Source organism: Cannabis sativa, chromosome 6 (assembly GCF_029168945.1).
Source record: "Cannabis sativa cultivar Pink pepper isolate KNU-18-1 chromosome 6, ASM2916894v1, whole genome shotgun sequence".
In the NCBI taxonomy this organism is placed as follows: domain Eukaryota; kingdom Viridiplantae; phylum Streptophyta; class Magnoliopsida; order Rosales; family Cannabaceae; genus Cannabis; species Cannabis sativa.
The window spans coordinates 12,544,264-12,564,650 of record NC_083606.1 but is presented as its reverse complement, the minus strand read 5'-3'; the positions used below and the strand labels follow the sequence as shown (position 1 = coordinate 12,564,650).

The 20,387-nt window shown below is 29.3% G+C and overlaps 2 protein-coding genes across 2 annotated transcripts; both read right to left on the bottom strand.

The window, feature by feature from the left end:
- Positions 1-8,896: 8,896 nt before the first annotated feature.
- On the bottom strand, positions 8,897-10,310 carry LOC115695320 (uncharacterized). Its single transcript, XM_061117070.1, has one exon. It carries the CDS (start codon positions 9,716-9,718, stop codon positions 9,224-9,226), a length of 495 nt encoding a protein of 164 aa, XP_060973053.1. The 5' UTR covers positions 9,719-10,310; the 3' UTR covers positions 8,897-9,223.
- Positions 10,311-13,238: 2,928 nt separating this feature from the next.
- Positions 13,239-18,632, bottom strand: LOC115695322 (uncharacterized). The gene is made up of 3 exons (XM_030622396.2): positions 18,547-18,632; positions 14,797-14,807; positions 13,239-14,524 (listed from the first exon to the last, which is right to left on the bottom strand). The coding sequence occupies exons 1-3, from the start codon at positions 18,630-18,632 to the stop codon at positions 13,239-13,241; spliced, it is 1,383 nt and encodes a 460-aa protein (XP_030478256.2).
- Between the last annotated feature and the right edge of the window lie 1,755 nt (positions 18,633-20,387).

The following is a 20,387-nucleotide window of genomic DNA, read 5'->3' as shown; positions in this document are numbered from 1 at the left end:
CTCTCTCAACTCTTTTTAGATGGATTTTGCTGTTACGAACAGAATGAGTGAGGAGCTCGGGGACCGAGACCCTATATTTATAGGTGAGATACTCCATCAGTATCTGCGCCACATTAATTTTCAAAATATTTTGACAATTAATTCAGGAAATCAAATCAGGTAATGAATATGAAATCTGATCATATATAGAATATTACATAATTGATTTTGTCCAGATTCAATGAATATAAAATATTCATTTAACAGAAAATCAGTTATTTATTTATTTCCTTAAATAAAATATTCTTATAATATAATGTAAGGCTAGGGTGAAAAGTAGATAAAGAAGGTTAATTTGGACTCAAATCACACCATAGCATACATCTACAACATTCTCTCAAATAATTTCTATTTGTATTCCCAAATCACTTCCCTCAACAATTCAATATTGTATCTTTTTTTTTTCATAAAATTTACTATTCCCCCACACTTAAATTGTTGCAAGTATTCATTTGTTTTTCATTAATTTTTTTTGATAAAATACTTACAACTTACAAACATTCATTTTAAGGGAATAATAACTATTTTCTTCATCACCACACAACCATGAATATTTTTCCCTTAACAAAATTCTCACACCTTTATAAATACATAAAACATTAATATACTATGGTGTGAAAAAGGATGAATAATGATTTTTTTAGGCTCAAAGGTTAGTGTATAGGGTTAAAAGAAAAACAAAATGTCAACATTTAGGTTAAATTGGGTAAAACTAGGGAATTAACAAATAGGGTAGGCTTGAAAAGCTTAATCGATCCAAAACAAAAACCTATATCATATCTCAAAACTATGTGTAATTTATCGATTTCGCCTCAAATGATTATCAAACAAGTTTTAGAGTGGTTGAGACTTTAAATCAAAAGCCAAACATGCATTCATCTTTCCAAACATTAGCAAATATGATATTTCAACTGATGTGCAAAAGTTTTAAAAAAAAAATCAAGCTTGAGCAATAATTAATCATGAGTTAAGCACATGAATCATGAGAATATATCATTTTCCTAGAATTATGACTATCACACAATCAAGAATTTCACCATCAACAAAATTATTTTCCAAAAGATCATGCATAAGACATCAAAATAAAAATACATATCAAACACGAGCAATCATTGTCAACAGAATTTCATTTAACCCATGCTCACTAAAATTAAAGAAAAAAAATATAAACTATAAAAACGATTAAACAAAATAAATAACTAAACAACTAAGGAAAAAATACTGGATAGACACGACAGTTAATCTCCCCCCACACTTAATATAAGCATTGTTCTCAAGGCTCAATCAAATAAAATCAATGCAAAATAAAAAGAAAAGGGTAAGAAAAACTCCCGTAAGTTTGCTTTGTTTTAACGTCGTTAGCTCGACTGCATGTTATGCTCATGTGGTCTTCACGTCGGGTCTTCTAACAAAGACTCATTCTTTATGTACCTATCAATGGAATCTAACACATTGAATTTGAGTGTTTCACCATTAAATTTCATTCTAAGTATCCATGCTTTCGTATCCAACTTCTTACTTGCAGTGAGTAAGAAGGGTTTCCCAAATAAAGTTAATGTAGGATTGTGATCACCCTCATCTTCCATCTCAATTATGTGGAAATCACCTGGAATGACAAGTCCATAAGTCTACACAAAAATATCTTCAACTATCCCTAAAGGATAAGCATTAGTTTGATTAGTCAATTGAATTAAAACCTGAGTTTCTCTTAATGGACCAAGATTTAAAGAAGTAAAATTAGAATAAGACATATTATTAAGAACTGCTCCTAAATCTATCATGCAATGATCAAACCTGGTTTTACTAATTGTGCATTAAATTGTACTTGTCTTAGGCAACAACTTTCGTTGGAGAACAATAGAAACATTCTCCCCCACACTTATTTTCACCTCCATTCAACTTTTTCTCATTTGGACACAACTCCTTAAGAATGTTAGCACAATGAGACTCTTCTTTGATTACCTCAAGACATGGAATTTTTACCTCAAATTTTAAAAGAGTTGTAGGGATCTCCTTGATGGGCTCCTCTTTCTTAGATTTTTTCAATCTACTTGGAAAAGGTGGAGGAGTGACATAAGTTGGTACAATTAGTTTGTTTGGCTTTTTTAGTGGTGGTGGACCAACTAAAGTAGGAGATTCAAATTTTGGTGGAGATAACTCTTCAAGGGATGAATTGTTGACTCCTTTAGTTGGAATCAACATATGTACTTCTTTGTGTGATGGTAATTCAAGTTGTGCACTACTTTGAAGTGTTATGGCCTTGACATTCTCCATTGGATTACATTCTATTTGTGCAGGTAAAGTATTTGAACTTTGAATTTCATCATAGATGTTTCCATTGACTTCGCAAGATTCTCTAACTTTTGTAGAGATTGTTGAAGGCTCTGCATAGTTTCATGAACGTTTTGCTGAAATGGCAAGGTATTAGCTGCTAATATTTTAATCAGCTCAGCACTAGTTGGCTTTTTACTGTATGGTGCAACATGAGTAGGTTGTTGAAACTGTGCATTATTCTCTTGTGGTGCTACAAGAGAATAGTAAGAAGTTGGTTGAACATATTGATTGATCCCACTCTAGGAAGTGTTAGAATAATCTCCACGTTGTTGATTGCATGTGTAAGTGTTGTAGTATGGATCATATTGATACACTTGTGGTGAGATATAATATAGATCACAATATTGTTGATTATACATCATCATGTTTCTAAAGAAAGATCTGAAAATTAAAACCACAACTTGAAGAACAAGTTAGTAAAGAAAAAAATTAAATATGAATAATAAAATAAAACAACAACAGTCCCAAAAATTTGATGCGTGTCGTAAGCCACAACAAATTTACTAAGATTTATCTCTAATACCTCCAATTATTTTAGTATAATTGTAAGTAAGGGTTGATCCCACGAGGGCTATGTTTATTTAATTACTCAAAAATTAGTGACAACAGTTAGAAAATGAGGTTTTTATGTTTAGAAGAAAATAACATAAATAAAAATAAAAATAAATTAAAAAAGAGACTACGATATGAGAAACTAGTTAAAGGTTATTCACCACCCTCTACAATCATTCCTAATTCTTATTAATGAATGTAATTTCAATTTCCAATCAAACTACTAATCCCGCAGAAGCAGTCATTATCCCAATCTCCCTATTACATGTAATCAAGGTGAAGCACTGAATAATTAACTCTTTTATCTAAGCAGTAAGTCCACAAAACATGCAATTTATTTAACTTAGATAAGGCTTTGAGATTTTTGGAAATAGATTAATCTAGGCAATAAATTAATGAAGCATATAATTTATTTAACTTAGGTTTTATTCTTCATCACAACTAAAATACCTTTGACAATATTAAAAATTGCAATTTATCACAAACACTTAGAACCCTAGACTATTAGGTGAATATTAATCCTAAGATGACGGTAGATTAAAGTAAAACTTAATTAAGCGGCCGTCTAAACAAGATTAAAACAATAATCATGACATTGAACATAGAAGAAAAGAAACAATTTGATATATAATAGAAACTAGAAATTAACATTCAATAAGGAAATTAAGAATTAACATCTCGGGTTTTGACATAACCCTTAACTAAAAGGAAACTACTCAGAACTAGGCATTATAACGACAATCATAATAATTAGTAAGAGTTTAAGGAGAAGAAAAGAACTAGAATGAAGAATACTTCGAAGCTGCGATCTACATCTCTTCCTTGCTCTCTCTCTAAGTTTCTCTCTCAATTTGGTAGCTCTAGGGTTTTAAATTTTGCATCCTAAAAGGTTATATTTATAGTGCTTGAAAAGATATATGAATCCCCTTAAAATTAAGATTTTTTTTTTTTAAAAAAAAAAAAAGATAAGTAGGAGGCTACTGATTAGTATTTTGGCCATCACTTCTTCAATACAACTCGGAATCAGACGATTCAAGATGTTCCAGAAAGATAAGAACGAGATCTAAAACTTTCATGTCAAACTTCAAGTCCATTTCTCCTTCTAAGGTCGTCAAAATTTACAATTAAGCTCCATTTATAAAACTGAGCTCGCTTACTTCCACAATTTTCTACCAAAATATGCTAACATCCCTCCAAATGACTCTAAATGCATGATTAGTCTTTAAAATATCCAAAATAATTAAAATCAAACTAATCAATAATTTAAATCAATTTAAGAATGTTAATACATTAATTGATCATATTTATAAGACAAATATGGACTCATCAGTAACACCCTTATATATCATTCGGTAAGTGTTTTTCGTTACTTGCATAAATATTTGTTATTGACGAATGTATTTTGAATAAATTCAAAAATCATAACTTGTATAAATATTTGTACAAAAATATATTTGACACTCAGTGCCCCAGAACAGTTCAAAAAAATATACAGATTAAGTTTTCAATTTTTCAAATAATTAATTTGTAAATTATAAACAATTAGAATATGTCTAATATTATTCAACACATATAAAATCAAGTCCAATAATCAAATTGAGTCCCTACCTTTCCCAAGTTGTTAAACTTTGTTCAAAAAGACGATCCTAAGCTCTCAAGTCTCAAGCTCCAATTGTTTAGTTCAATCTTAGACATCACTCCCATATATACCATCAAATGAATAAATAATTATCATCATTGCATTCTACATTCAAAACCGAGTCCAACGACATATAACATGACTATATTATTTAGAGTTCCGAAACCTCACCTAAATGATGTACATTGACTATTGGTGGCGGTAGAAATTGGTGTACTGAAAATATCACCGAAAATAGGGGTAGTATAAATCAAAACAACTACCTCGACGAGTAGATCATACTCATGCCAACTATTTTTCAAAATGGTACACGATATCGCTAGAAAGTCATCAGAAAGGAGCAGAGCTGCAAAAACATCACCGAAAAAAGTAGCGGGCTGGGTATAATGGCTTAGTGTAGATTGTTCTCCTCAACGAATTGAGTCTAGTGGTGAAGACGACTCGTCAAACAGACACCAGAGGTGGTCAGAAAATCTGTTCAAAGTTTGAACCTCCAAACTTTGACTTGCGATCTCGAGCTAACGTTGGCGAAAGGGGCAGTGCTACTTGTGATTAAGATCATCGGCGCCTGGGGTCGGATGGTGGCAGGAGAGTGGTCTTCGGAGTTACGCCAACGATTAGATTTATGGGTTTTTTTTTTGTGGACTGGAGAGAGAGAGAGAGAGAGAGAGAGAGAGAGAGAGAGAGAGAGAGAGAGAGAGAGAGAGAGAGAGAGAGAGAGAGAGAGAGAGGAGTCTGTTTCTTCCTTATTATTATATTATATATATTTTGTTTCTTTTAACTTGGTCAAAACTAAGTCTTTACAGTACTCTGGACCAAGTTTAAGGGTTTTAAAAGTAAACTAATGTGAACAATTTTTTTTTTTTTTGTAAAAAATATCTTGGTTATATAAAACTATGGACTAATTTTGGAAATTAAAAATTTGAGAAAGAAAAATGTTTGAGAAGAAAAATTATATAGTATACATACCCATATTAAAATGTGACCCCTTAAATAAAAGAGTTCATTAAAAATTTTCTAAAATGCAATCAAGACCCATAACTACTTTAGATGAATATATATGTATTTATGTATATATGAAAATAATAATAATAATAATAAAATTATTAAATTAACAAACAAAGAGGCTAAAATGTAAAAAAATAAAGAAATTAACCTTATGATATTTTACTATATTTTATAAAGTTATCTAAATTCTTTTTAAGCAATGTGATGAAATATCACACCAACAAATATATATACATATTATTTTATAGAAGTTTGAATTTTAATTAAATTACTATTCTTATTAATTAATTACTCAATCAATATTTATAAACCTATTCAAAAAGTAAAAAATGAGAAAATTATGAAAAAAAAAATATTTAAATCAATATTAAACTACTATGTCACTGTCTTATACTTTAACTTTATATATATATAGATTCTTACGTACTATTTGTAGAATATTCTTTGAGTATTCGCTATTCTAAGTGAGTATTCACATATTTATTTTCAAGTGTTCAAATGATCTTTGAATATTCGCATAGTTTTGGTATTGTCTAAATTCCTCCGATAACAGCCTCATTTCATTGCTATCAGTTTAACTTAAATACTTCTGGTAAGTATTATAGAAATATTGTTTTACTTTGGGATGGTTAAACTTCACCCACAAATCTTTGTTCGAAAATTATGAGTAACGTTACTGGTATATCTCTCAATAAATAATATTATTATAATGTGAAAGTTTCGGTGCCACCATATTCAGTTACCGAAACTATGATTATCGCAAGTAAAATTCTAGCTGATGTCAGAAATTTATATCGTATGCCAGTTATTAACATTATATATTAATTTATTTCTACATGACGGGCTCTCACCCAAGCCTACATCTAGAACTTATATAAATTATAGAAAATTTACGGTAAAAGTCTCTAAAAAATTCACTATGATGTAGATTAGTCCACAACCTCGAAAAATAGCAGTGATAGTCCTCAAAGTCACATTTTTTATAGGTCCGTCAGTCCTAAATTTGACGGATCCGTTAAATTATTCATATCTGGCACGTGTTGAGCCATTATTGGTCCAAATAATAATTTTAATGAAAAATAATTAAAAACTAAAAAACTAAAAAATTAAAAAATTAAAAAAATATTTTAATTTTTTTTTTTTTTTTTCCTTCCTCTTTTATTTCCAGGCACACCCGTCTTCTTCACCTTTTTTTTTATCAAACAAAATCCTCCCATAGCCATGGAAGAAGTGTGTAATGACAAACCTTTAAGCCTTGACTCCAACTCTAAAGCCCCAAATCTTTCTCGGGGCTCGATATTTTTTCACCATTGACTTCGCCATCAAAAATAGAGGCCAACACGGACGTCGTTCTCTGGAGTCAAGGCCACCATGGCCTTTGTCGAGTTTCAAACCACAAGCTCCGAGGTTCCTGTAGCTCCCTTCGTCGTTCAGTCGCCGTTAAAAGATCATCACAGTAAAAAAATTTGGGTCAAATTTAGTTGTATCCAAGATCCATTTAATAAAACGACTTTCAAAAATGTATTCTATTCGTAAAGATCTTTTAGATCTCGTCGATAGTTTCTGCAAGCTTCGCCGTCGACTGTAGACGACCACTGTCCACGGTGGAACTCCGGTTAGCTCGGGGACAAGAGTGTGGCTGGAGATGGGGGTGGGTCGAGGTCGGGGTATGGCTGGAGGAAGAAGACAAAATCAGGTGGTTTGGTTGGAGAAAGAAAAGGATGTGGGGGTGGTGGGGGTGGACTACTGGAGGTAGAAGATGAAAAGAAAAAGAAAAAAAAAGAAAAAAAAAGAGAAAAATATATATTTTAATATTTCTTAATTTTTAATTATTTTTTATTGAAATTATTATTTGGACCAATAATGGTTCAACACGTAGCAATTATAAATAACTTAACGGATCCGTTAAATTTAAGACTAACGGACTTACAAAAAGTGTGACCTTGAGGTCGATTGCCGTTATTTTTCAAGTTTGGGGACTAATCTGTAACAAAGTGAATATTTTGGAGACTTTTACCGTAAATTTTCCTATATTATATATGGAGAATGTTTAGATAATTACATTAAATATGTAACCATGATAGTTACTTAGTTGTTGGATCATTATTAAACTATAAAATTAATTTAGAAATTAGTTAAATTTATTTTATTTTCTTTAAAAAAATATAATAAAAATATTTCTAAATATTAATTATTAAAAAATATTATTAAATATTTAAATTAAAAAATAAATTTATTTTATAATTAATTTTAATTATATAATTAATTATAATTAATTTAAGTTTAAAAATAGAATTTTTACCTCACTCATATATATATATATATATATATACTAGGTAGATGTTACGTGGGCGAGACACGTATTGTTAGTTTTATTTAAGGTTTTTTTTTTTAAAAAAAAAAAACTGCTAAATAGGTAATATAATTATTTGAGCAATTTATTTTAAAAAAGTATACTGTGAGTACTGTGTTTATAAACATATGATATGTAAATTATTATTAATAAAAAAAAGTACGTTAATCTTAATATATAAACGTAGAACTTTATTTTAATTTTTCATCAATTCAGCAGTTTGAATGGTGATATATTTGTACTCATCCTTCGATCTGGATCTGCATACAGCTAGATTGTTTGTGCTTCACGAAAAATATTATCCTATTGGATAATAGCATTCAAATAAAGAAAAAAAAATATAAGAAATAGCCAATTACTCATCTAAATATTAAATGACTGATATATTATGAGATAAAAAGCAGAGTATATTAAACACATAAAAAATTTTGTACTTATACATGAAAAACATTGTCTAATGGCCCATAGTCACATAACAATATCAATTGACACTGAAATTCTAGATATGATGGCTGGCAACGAACAACAATTTTCTAATCGTTACTACTACGTGAATTTAGTAGATGATTGATAAATAACCTATTGAATAAACATTAATCAAATATCAATCCAATAAATAAAAGTTAAATCATATTTAAATGAATAATATTAAAGATATTGTGATTTGTGTGTGTGTGTTTTTTTATTCTGATAGAACAAAAAAGCAAAGAAAAGCTATATAAGAAAAATATTTGATGTAGACTTGTAAAGATGAGTAAGATGTAAAGATTAAAAATATAATGATTCAAATGAACTTTTTAATTTGGTGTTTTAAGTTTAAACTTGTATCCATGGAAGGTGAGAGCAATCATAAATTAGTGGGTTAAAAGATCTTGTTTTTACTAATTCGATACTAAGAAAAAGATCCCATTTATGATATATAAAATGATTACACAAAATTGAAGTTGACATTCATAAAGGCAATTCCATTGGGGTGAAATTTTGAAAAACATATATTAGGAAAACATTAGGTTTCTTGCATATACTCATAACACAATTGGCAACAAAAAAAATCAACATTGGAAAAGATTGGGAGGCATAGAAGATTAACCACAAAGCTAATGTATTTACATATAGAAAATTGGGGAATTGTAAGTACCAGATTGCCATGGATTTTGAGTCTATTTTTGAGTTCTCTACAAAGCAGAATGTGGCCTTCTTCACCATCACTAACAAATCAGTGCTAGGATCACAAATACTCCAACCACCATAAGAAGGTTCTTCAAGGCATTATCAGCATTCGAACCCCGATTAGCTGGCTAGGGAAAGCCATGATGAGCATGACCACCATGAAAGGAATGGAATCCATAAGGAAAACCAGAAGTTATGCCATAAACAGTAGCATCAGGGAAACCATGAAAGTGCATGTTAAACAATGATGGTATTGATCCACCAAAGGCAGTAGCCAAAGTGAAGTTTCCCATTCTTGCAGTTGCCATGGGGACAAACCCTCCCATAAATCCAAACCCATTATTTGTAAACTGATTTGCATCTGACGGAGGAGTTGTTGGAGGTCTCTCGCCGGCGGGGCGATGAGGAATATCGATACCCGAATAAGATTTCGATCTTGGGTCAGACTGAGTTTTGTCGCGGCCATATAGGGGGGCCAACTTCTCCTCTTGAATAAGAGCCTTACAAACAGGAAATTCATGTGATTGTGAGTGGTGATGAAGCCATTTGTATAAACAAGGCCAACAAAAGAGGTAGCCACAAAGAGTAACGATAGGGTCTTGAGCTAATTCAAAAATATACATATATATATATACGTATATCAACTTAAAAGGAAGACGCAATTCAATGCGAATATCAAGAAATCAATTATATCAGGCAGAGGAAACAAAAACTGCTTCAAATTCAAATACATAAGATCATAACCAATAAATTAAAATACAAAAACAAATCAAAGCAATTAACAATTAATTAAAAAAAGAAGAAGAAGAAGAAGGAAAGCAGAGTAGCCACGTACCAGTTGAACAAAACTACGGAGTATGAAAATTGAATATGAAGATGGAAGAAGGAAATTATGGAGAGAAAATATGGACCCAAAGATGTGTATGTATGAATTTTCTCAAATTCAGAAATTAAATTAGATAAAAAGAAATATTAGAAATTAAAAGAGAGAAAAGAGATTAAGAGAGGGAAAAGGGAAACGAACCACATTCTTCTTGGCCTCAATTCTTTCACGAATGTCTGAAATATGAAATCACATTGGATCAGAACCCTCTTCCTCTAATCTTAATCGTTGATGTGTGAGAATTGGATTTGCTGCAATTTTCGGGCGATATCGATTTGGATCTCTTCTTGCAATAAAATCTAGCGACATCAATTGGGATTTCTTCTTTCCCAAGAGTTGGGTTTAATTTTTTTTGGTTTAATCGTTTAAAAAAAGATTGTTTAATTTTTTGAGTTAATTATTTATATATTTTTGAAAGTTAACGGAAGGCTAAATTTAACAGAATATTCTTTTATTTTTAAAGTATATTCTGTTAAACCAAGAAATGCCGTTAGATAGGCACTTTTAATATATAAAGATATACATAATATAACACAAATGTTTTCAAGAAGATGCGTTTGTGCTTCAATTGAAGTGCTATGATATTTATACATTAATAATAACTAATGATTCGCTCACATTCTTTTATACTCTAAGAAGCATTAAATATCATTTTAGTTCATGTTAATCAAATCTTAAACTAAAATATTTTCGAGAATTTTATTTAGGCCTAAAAATTTATAAAAATATTTTATTTTAATAATTTTATTTTATATAAGGTATATATCCTTAATTTATACTATGTTTTTTTTTTTTTTTTTATATATATATTCTTAAAAAAATATGCTTATCAAATAAAAAGAAATTAAAAAATTATATAAAATTTTATTATAAAAAATTATATAGATTTAAAAAAAATTATGAAAATAAAATTAAAATAAATATTGACATCAACACAAAATAATGTGAAGAGAAAAATTAAAAAGAAAATTAAAAGCGATTTTTAAAATTTATTTTAAGGTTTTTTTTTAATATTGGGATAATTTAGTGAAGTGCAAATATATTATAGGGTGATTCTACAATGCATCCCCGATACACCCTTGACTTATTTTTTTTCATATTCATGTACGTTATAACTATTTAAGATAACTTACAAAATTTTGAGAAATTCCGAATAATTTACAATATAGAAAATAATGTTCAAACTGAGAAATTCCGAATAATTTACAATATAGAAAATAATGTTCAAACAGTCACGTATAAAATAAAATAGTCACGCGTGCATTACACTGTTTGAACGTAGTTTTCAGCGTGTTAAAACTTTTCTAAATTTCTTAAAATTTTGTAGGATATCTTAAATAACTATAAGAGACCATGAGAAAAAATTTGACTAAAAAATTATTTCGGGTGCTAAAACAGATGAGAGTGCATCAATGTAACTATTTTAAGAAGGTGCATTGTAGAATTTCCCTATATTATATTCTCCTAACATAATTTGAAAAATCTAATAAATCAATTTTACACCATTATATATTTTCCAACTAGATAGTTATAAACTCTGGATTATTAAAAAAAAAAACGCACACCACAGTACGTAAGTAATGAACATTTCGACTCCAATTTAACTAAATAATTATATATATGATATATGTATACATTTACATACTATACATACAGTGGCGGAACTATGTTATGGTATGGGGTGGCCATGGCCCCCCCTAATATTTTGGGAAATTAGTTTTAATATATATATATAATTTATAAAAATTAAATTTAATTATTAAAGAAATATAGTTAGTTTAGTTTACCTCAATGTACATAAATAGATGTGTATTATTATATATGGGTTGTATAGGTGTATTCTATTTCTTATATTTATTTAAAGGCTATGTGTAGGAATTGTCCCTCAAATTAATACGATTATCAAATCGTCTTTTGAAATATTTATTTACTATTCCCTTCGAACTATGTCACAATGCTGAAATATAAGACTTCTAATAAGTTTTATCCAATGTGGCTAATAAAATAGTAATGGGACTTGTGTGTCATTGTTACATAAGTGCCACATGTATAATTTAAATAAAAATAATTTCTTTTCTTATCAATAATTGATAAGAAAATTTAAGATTAATTTATTTTTATTCATATAATTTAGGGTAAATACCATTTTGAATCCTGTATTTTGCAAAAGTTACTAATTGGAATCTATGTTTTATTAATCACAAAATGTACCATGTATTTTCGAAAAATGTACAAATAGGACCCTGAATTGATTTTTTGTCAAAATATAATTTAATAATAATTTTATCTAAAGATGTTATAACAAATCTAGTTACATTTTCTGTATCTGTTCGTGTTAGAAATTATCTTAAAGTTAGTTATATTAAAAAATAAAAATGTTAAAAATTGAGTTTAGGATCCTATTTTTATACTATTTTGGAAAATATAGGGTCCATTTTGTCATTTAACAAAACAGAGGGTCTAATTGATAACTTTTACAAAGTAGAGGGTCCAAAATAGTATTTATCCTATAATTTATAGTTAATAAGAAAATATTTTTTAAAATTTTAAATTAAATATGTGGCCCTGACAATAACACATCAACTACATTGACATGTTTTAGCAGAAAAAATTTCAAGGGGTACGATACGATCATTGTAATAGTTTAAGGTTATAAAATTTTTAAATAGCCTAATTTTATTAATATTTTTTAAAAAGAAATAGGTAAAAATACAATTCGCTTGACCTTCCTATTTGGCCCCTCCTCGGGTTTTTGTCTGGTTCCGCCACTGTATACATACATCAATCGATATAATTATTATTATATTTTCTCTTCATTTAAAAAATCAATATGTACACTTCTGCAATATATAAATATATATATTTATTTACTTATATAAGTTTTGAGCAACCTGTACGTAGTGGCGTGCTTCTCGGCCTTTTTTTTGTTTTTTTTTCTTAATCTAACTTTTCATTTTTCAAAAAGGTAATTGGCATTTCAGTTAGCAAATATAGCGATTATAATTTATATATCAAAGCTAATATATATTAAATGAATGATGATTAAAAATAACCTTTTAATAAAATTAATAAATAATAAAGGTTAATTTTAAGAGGATTTTTTTTTAAAATTTGAATGGTACGTAAAAATAGGCTGTAGAGTTTTGAATCAGTTTAAGTTTAAAAATATCTATGAACAAACATTTTCAAAAAATAATAAACTAATTTTTAAATTTATAGGAATACGAATACAACTCTCTATAAAAACTGTGTTATCACTTTCACTTTTCATAGTTAGTAAAAAACAAAAACAAAAGCAAAATGAAGATATTATCAATGTTTGTAGCTTTTTTGCTATGTTTATCATGGGTAAATCCCATTCTAGGAATTAGATGGCCTAATTTTCCTGGGATTGGTTCTCCAGGAGGATCATCACCAAGTCCACCATCATTCCCATCATGGCCACATCCCTTTTTTCCAAGTCCAAGTCCTCCTTCTGGAGGCTCTTCTCCAAGCCCACCTACTTTCCAATGGCCACCACACTTTCCAAGCCCACCATCTGGAGGATCATCACCAAGTCCACCTGCTTTCCAATGGCCGCCACACTTTCCACACCCAAGCCCACCTTCTGATGGTTCGTCGCCAAGCCCACCAGCTTTCCAATGGCCGCCACACTTTCCACACCCAAGCCCACCTTCTGGAGGCTCATCGCCAAGCCCACCAGCTTTCCAGTGGCCTCCACACTTTCCACACCCAAGCCCACCTTCTGGAGGCTCATCGCCAAGCCCACCTTCTGGAGGCTCATCGCCAAGCCCACCAGCTTTCCAATGGCCGCCACACTTTCCACACCCAAGCCCACCTTCAGGAGGCTCATCACCAAGCCCACCAGCTTTCCAATGGCCGCCACACTTTCCGTTTCCAAGTCCACCTTCTGGAGGCTCATCACCAAGCCCCCCTGCTGCTGGAGGTTCACCTTCCTTCCATTGGCCACGCTTTCCATTCCCAAGCCCACCTTCCGGAGGGTCATCGCCAAGCCCACCTTCTGGAGGCTCATCACCAAGCCCACCTGCTTTCCATTGGCCACCACACTTTCCGTTTCCAAGCCCACCTTCTGGAGGCTCATCGCCAAGCCCACCTTCTGGAGGCTCATCACCAAGCCCACCTGCTTTCCATTGGCCACCACATTTTCCGTTTCCAAGCCCACCTTCTGGAGGCTCATCGCCAAGCCCACCTTCTGGAGGCTCATCACCAAGCCCACCTGCTTTCCATTGGCCACCACACTTTCCATTTCCAAGTCCACCTTCTGGAGACACATCACCAAGCCCCCCTGCTGCTGGAGGTTCACCTTCCTTCCATTGGCCACGCTTTCCATTCCCAAGCCCACCTTCCGGAGGGTCATCACCAAGTCCTCCCGGAGGATCACCTTCTTTCCAATGGCCCCCACATTTTCCATTTCCTAGTCCACCTTCAGGAGGATCATCACCAAGCACTCCAGCATTCCAGTTTCCAATTCCGAGAATTCCAGGGTTCCCGGGCACACCACCAAGGGCTAATTCAGCTCCTCCAACTAAGGCTTAATTATTAATTGGTTTAAGTTTATATTTCGTTTCTTATTTATTTATGTTTATTTTCGTTTGTTAGATGCTTTTAGTTGTCGTTAGTCTGTTAATGTTATCATTAGTTCACATACTGTGAACTATTATCAATAAAGTTATTTTTAGTAATATCTATAAATGTCTGCGCATACGTACTTATATTATAATATATATATATATATATATATATAGATATTAATCATCAATACATACCTTAAACCCAAGAAAAGAAAAGGTTACGTACCATAATGAAACCTATAAATACTCAATCTTAAGAGTAATACAGAAACTCAAACAAGTATCGATTATTACCTGTGTATAGCCACCACTGCCATTAAGTTTTTCAGTATTTATGATAAAAAAAAACTGTTCGAAAAAGTATGTCTTTGCCATTTTTATCCCTGGTATTTTTTTATGTAGAAGTTTAATAATGTAAATGCATTTATTCATATATGGATTTATTTTAATTTTTGTATATAAATGTGATTTATTTTTATTTTTGTATATAAATGTAAGTGAACATTTATTAGAGGCTGCCTTTCGCTTTATATTAGATTAATTAGCATGGCACATTTTTAACTGAAACTACAACGCAGTTCTTCCAAAAATATACATTAATTGACAGTTTGACAGAGCACCAAATAATTTTACTTTTATACAAAAAAAAAACAAAAATAACAAAAGAAAAATACAAAATGATTATATGAAAATTTAAATATTTGTAATGCTGTTTGATGTTATTTTTATGATATTTTCGTGTGGTTTTCAGTTGTTAATAACAGTAATTTTTTTTAAAAATAGTAATTTATGTAATTTTTCTTATTATTTTTTTTTGAGATATTTTTGTATATATTTTATTTTTCTTGTTATTTTTTGTTCAAAATTTTCACTTTAGGATTTCCTCCATACGATTGTTTTGGGATAGCTGGTTGTTAAAGATTTGAAAGGGAAGTTTAAATAAATAAAATATACATTACATTCAAAATATATACAAAAATATCTCAGAAAAATAATTAAATAATGTGCCACATAGCATTTTTATAACTGATTCAAACTTTTTTTTTTTTAAAAGATTTGAAAGGGAAGTTTGAACAAATAAAATATACATTACATTCAAAATATATACAAAAATATCTCAAAAAAATAATTAAATAATGTGCCACATAGCATTTTTATAACTGATTCAAACAATTTTTTTAAGGATACCTAATTCAAATTTAATTATACCTAAATCTGAAAAATCTCGGTTCCATTTTTTTTTCTTTTTTTGTTATTGTAAGTATTCCACATACACTTTTTACTTTTTAGTTATTAATGATATTACTTATTTTCTTAAAAGCCACTAAGACTAGCTAGTGATGAGAAAAAAAAAAGTTATAAGTTCGAACCCAAAATTTTTAAGCTATTAATGGATTATAAAATACCATTACACTACACTAAGGGGGTGTTTGGAATAAGGGAATGGTAATGTTAAACATTACCTTGTTACCTTTGAGGAGGGTAATGTTCATACATTAAAAAAAGGGTGGAATTAGTTATTCCCTTCCATTATATTAATTTGAATAACATTTTTCAATTAATAAATAAATTTAAATACCATTAATATTATGATTTATTATAAATAAAATATTACGATATATATATTTAGTCTGTAAAATCGATTTTTTTATAACTGAATTATTTTTATGTTATTAGCAATAACATATATATACATTATACATAAATTTTATGAGAATGGTGTATATAAATGACACAGCGAACAAAAATAAATAACATAATGATATATAGAAATATTTATTTTAATTAATAAAAAATACAATAAAATTTATTATTTTCTAATTAATAAATATATTTCTTTAATGAATAATTATTTTATTTTTATGTATAATTAACCTTCTATAAATACAATAAAAAAATATTTTAATTTTATTTTTTAAAATAATATATAAGATTCCTGTACTCAACCAAACAGTATAATTCAATTAACGGGAATATGATTACATATTACCCTACACAACCAAACACAGTTTACACATTTCTCTAAAATCATATTCTCCTTCATAATATTCCCTATAATCAAATTATTTTGAACACCTCATACCAAACGCCCCCTAAAAAAACTAATTATTTATATATATATAAAAACCTTATTTCTAAATAAATTTGTATATTGATTACATTTATATATATAGGGCAAGACTATGGTATGACTTAGCTTCCCTAACTTTTTTGATCATGATTTTAGATCATGTGGTTATTAAGATATAAGGTGTATACTTTTACGATAAGACTACTGGTATGCAATTAAAACTTTATGCATATTATAATTATATTCAATTATATATTTATTTTAAAAATAAAATAATATTAATTATTAAAAAAATTATTAATTTTTAATTTAAATTGTTGTTATTTTTTAAGTTAACTCTGATGTAAATCTTCACAGTTTTTGCACTAATATTACTATTGCTTTAATTTTTTTTTCTCACTCGATATATTAAACTAGCGTGTCCTCCTTTTTTTTTTCTTTCGATTTTTTTTTTCTTTTTTTGTTGGGAATTTTTTTTTTAATTCATCAATGAATTGTAGGGGTTTTTTTTATCAATTTTAATTGTTATATTACGTTGTATTATTATTATTATTATTATTATTATTATTATTATTATTATTATTATTATTATTATTATTATTATTATTATTATTATTATTATTATTATTATTGTTTTGGATTACTCAAGAATTTACAATAAAAACATCAGTATTTGGAGCAAAAACCTCTATTTTTCTTTTATTTTATTGATTAATGGATTTTATGAGTTTCTAGATTAGCATTTTTTTTTTGTTGTCTTTATATATAAATAAGTATTTTCTTTGTATTTTTTTATTTAAATATTTGTTTTTTTTTTAGTAATATTTTATTTTATATATAAGAATTTATGTTTAATATTAATCTATTTTTTTTCTCCTAGATTAGTGTTAATTATTTTTTTTACATGCCATATACCAATTAAACAGTTAAATAAAATAAAATGAGTTTTTACACTATATACTGACTTTTTCATTTTTTTTTTTCATTTTTAATGTAGCACGGGTATTATTACAATTTACTGTCTTATTTAAATACTATGTACATTTTTTTAAAAAAAATGTTTTCTTTACATTTTTTGTTGCTATGTGTCTCCCAATACATTTATATTGTATGAAAAAGTATAAAAATAATTGAGGTGATAGGTTATGTCACGCCTAAGGTAATTTTTTTTTTTTAATGATGATTAAAACTGAGGTTTACCTCTCTTACTCATTTTGCATTTTATATGTGTGGATATATTAGCTTTTTTTCCATTCTCCTTCCCTGTTTATCTTCTTCTTCATTTTTCTTTTTTATTTTCTTATATTTTATGTTTAAGAAATCACACATGTTTCTAATTTTTTTTTTCTTTGTATCTTCCATTTTTGTTTGAGTTTCTTCTTCTTCTTCCTTTTTTTTTTTCTCTTGTTTTTGTTAGTGTTAACGCAAATTTTCATTAACCAAGAATAAACTTTTTTCGTAATAAATTTAACACAGAAATTATAAGAAATTAATAAACTATAATAAGTATAGTAATAACACCAGATAATTTACGTGGTTTTGCAGTTAAATCTGCATACTCCACGAGTCTATCTTATTCGAGATCTTTTTGAGTATTTAATACAATATACAATTGATAGTATTTCTGTATTTCTCTCAAAGATCCTTCGTCCCCCTCTTTAATAGTGAGATCTGCCCCTATTTATAGGAATATAGGTTGGCAGTTATTTATATTTAAATTCAAAATACATAACCGTTTCATGAAACGTGAGAATTGATCACGTTTCATTTAAACACGTGTGGATGACAATTGATAATCGCATAACTGTTTATTGTTCTTATCTTCAAAGATGGTAGATGTTGATTTGGATAATAGCACCTTGCTTAGCTTGTAGATGATCAATACTGATTTGGACAATTATATACCTTCCAGCAATGGCATGATCACTAGTGTACTGAGCAAACTTAAGAACTGATCTTTGACCAAAAGGCCTCGCAGATTGGACAATCATGTCTTTTGCATATTTCCAAGTTGTTGTACTTAGTTATTGTAATGTGGAAAATACGCTAAGTGTTTAACAACTGATTTGCCTCATTAATCTTTCTTATGAATAGCGAGGTGGATGCCTCACTACATATTGTCTGCGGTTGCTTTGAGTAACTTCACTTATTTCTTTAAAATAAATGAATCTTGTCTTTGGATTTGTGTATTCTGAGGCAGGTTGGTGTCTCGTCAATACATGTATCAATAGTTTTATATTCTTGTCTCGCTTAAGACTATACAGTCAGCGAGTTATAAATATACCTTACTAATTCTATATTTAATGAGTTATTCCTTTTTGCATCAAATGATATAACGTTATTATACCAAGTGGTTCATATTCCACTAATTGACATGTGTCACCCTCTAAAGTGTAGCCAAATTTTGGGTATAACAATTGCCCCTTAAAAAGTTTTTTTAAATAAAAAGAAATTTTTAAATATTACAAGGGTATATTTGTCTTAACTCAATTTTAAAAATTGCATGCTTTTGAATTTTGGCGGTTCATGATTTCGAGGCACATCATTAGCATTAACTGCCCATCTTTTCCAATTCTCTCTTGTTCTTAGCCGTTGGATCTTTACTTTTTTAATCTAACAGTGATCATCCTTAAAGTATAAAACTTGAGAGTAAATCACCATTTCTACCCTCAAAATCTTTGAGCTTTTCTGCAATAAATCCTTTTTTTTTTATTTCTCAAAATCTTGCATGCCCTCTTTGTCATTGACTTACTTCATGGTGAATTTCTTCAGATTTCGTCTTCAATCTAAGAAGTTCTCAGGGTTCACTTAGTCATTCCTTTCATCCTCAGTTACAATGTTCTTCCTTGTGCAAACGTTCATCTCTAACGAGTAAGTTGTTCATTCTTTTCTTCCCTGGTATATATTTTTTTTATAACTAATTGCATCATTGTTCTCTCCGCTTGGTTTTAGTAATTTCAAAATTTTTAACCAGAGAGAAAGAAAAACTATACAGTCAGTGAGTAATTTCTAGGTTAATGTCTTAAAACTATACAATCAGTGAGTTATGAATATACTCTATTAATTCTATATTTAAAGAGTCATTCCTCTTTGCATTAAAATGATATAACGTTATTATACCAAGTGGTTCATATTCCGCTAATTGACACGTGTCACCCTCTAAAGTGTAGCTAAATTTTAGGAGCAATTTCTCCTTAAAAAGTTCTTTATCAATAAAGAGAGCTTTTTAAATGATTACAAGGGTACTTTTGTCTTAACCCAATTTAAAAAATTGCATGCTTTGAATTTTAGCGATTCATGATTTCGAGGCACATCATTAGCATTAATTGTCCATCTTTTCCAATTCTCTCTTGTTCCTAACCGTTAGATTTTTACTCTTTTGATCTAACGGTGATCAACTTAAAAGTATAAAACTTGAGAGAAAATCACAATTTCTCTATTTCTGCCTTCAAAACCTTCGAACTTTTCTGCGAAAAACCTTTTTTCTAATTTCTCAAAATCTTGAATACCCTCTTTGTCGTTGACTTATTTTCTGCAATTTTCTTCACATTTAATCTTTAACCTTAGAAGTTCTCAGGTTTCATTTAGTCATTCATCTCAACCCTAGTTACAGAGTTCCTCCTTGTGCAAACGTCCATCTCTAACCAGTAAGTTATTCATTTTTTTTCTTTCCCGGTATATATTATATTTTTTTTATAACTAATTGCATCATTGTTCTCTTCGCTTGGTTTTTGTAATTTCGATTT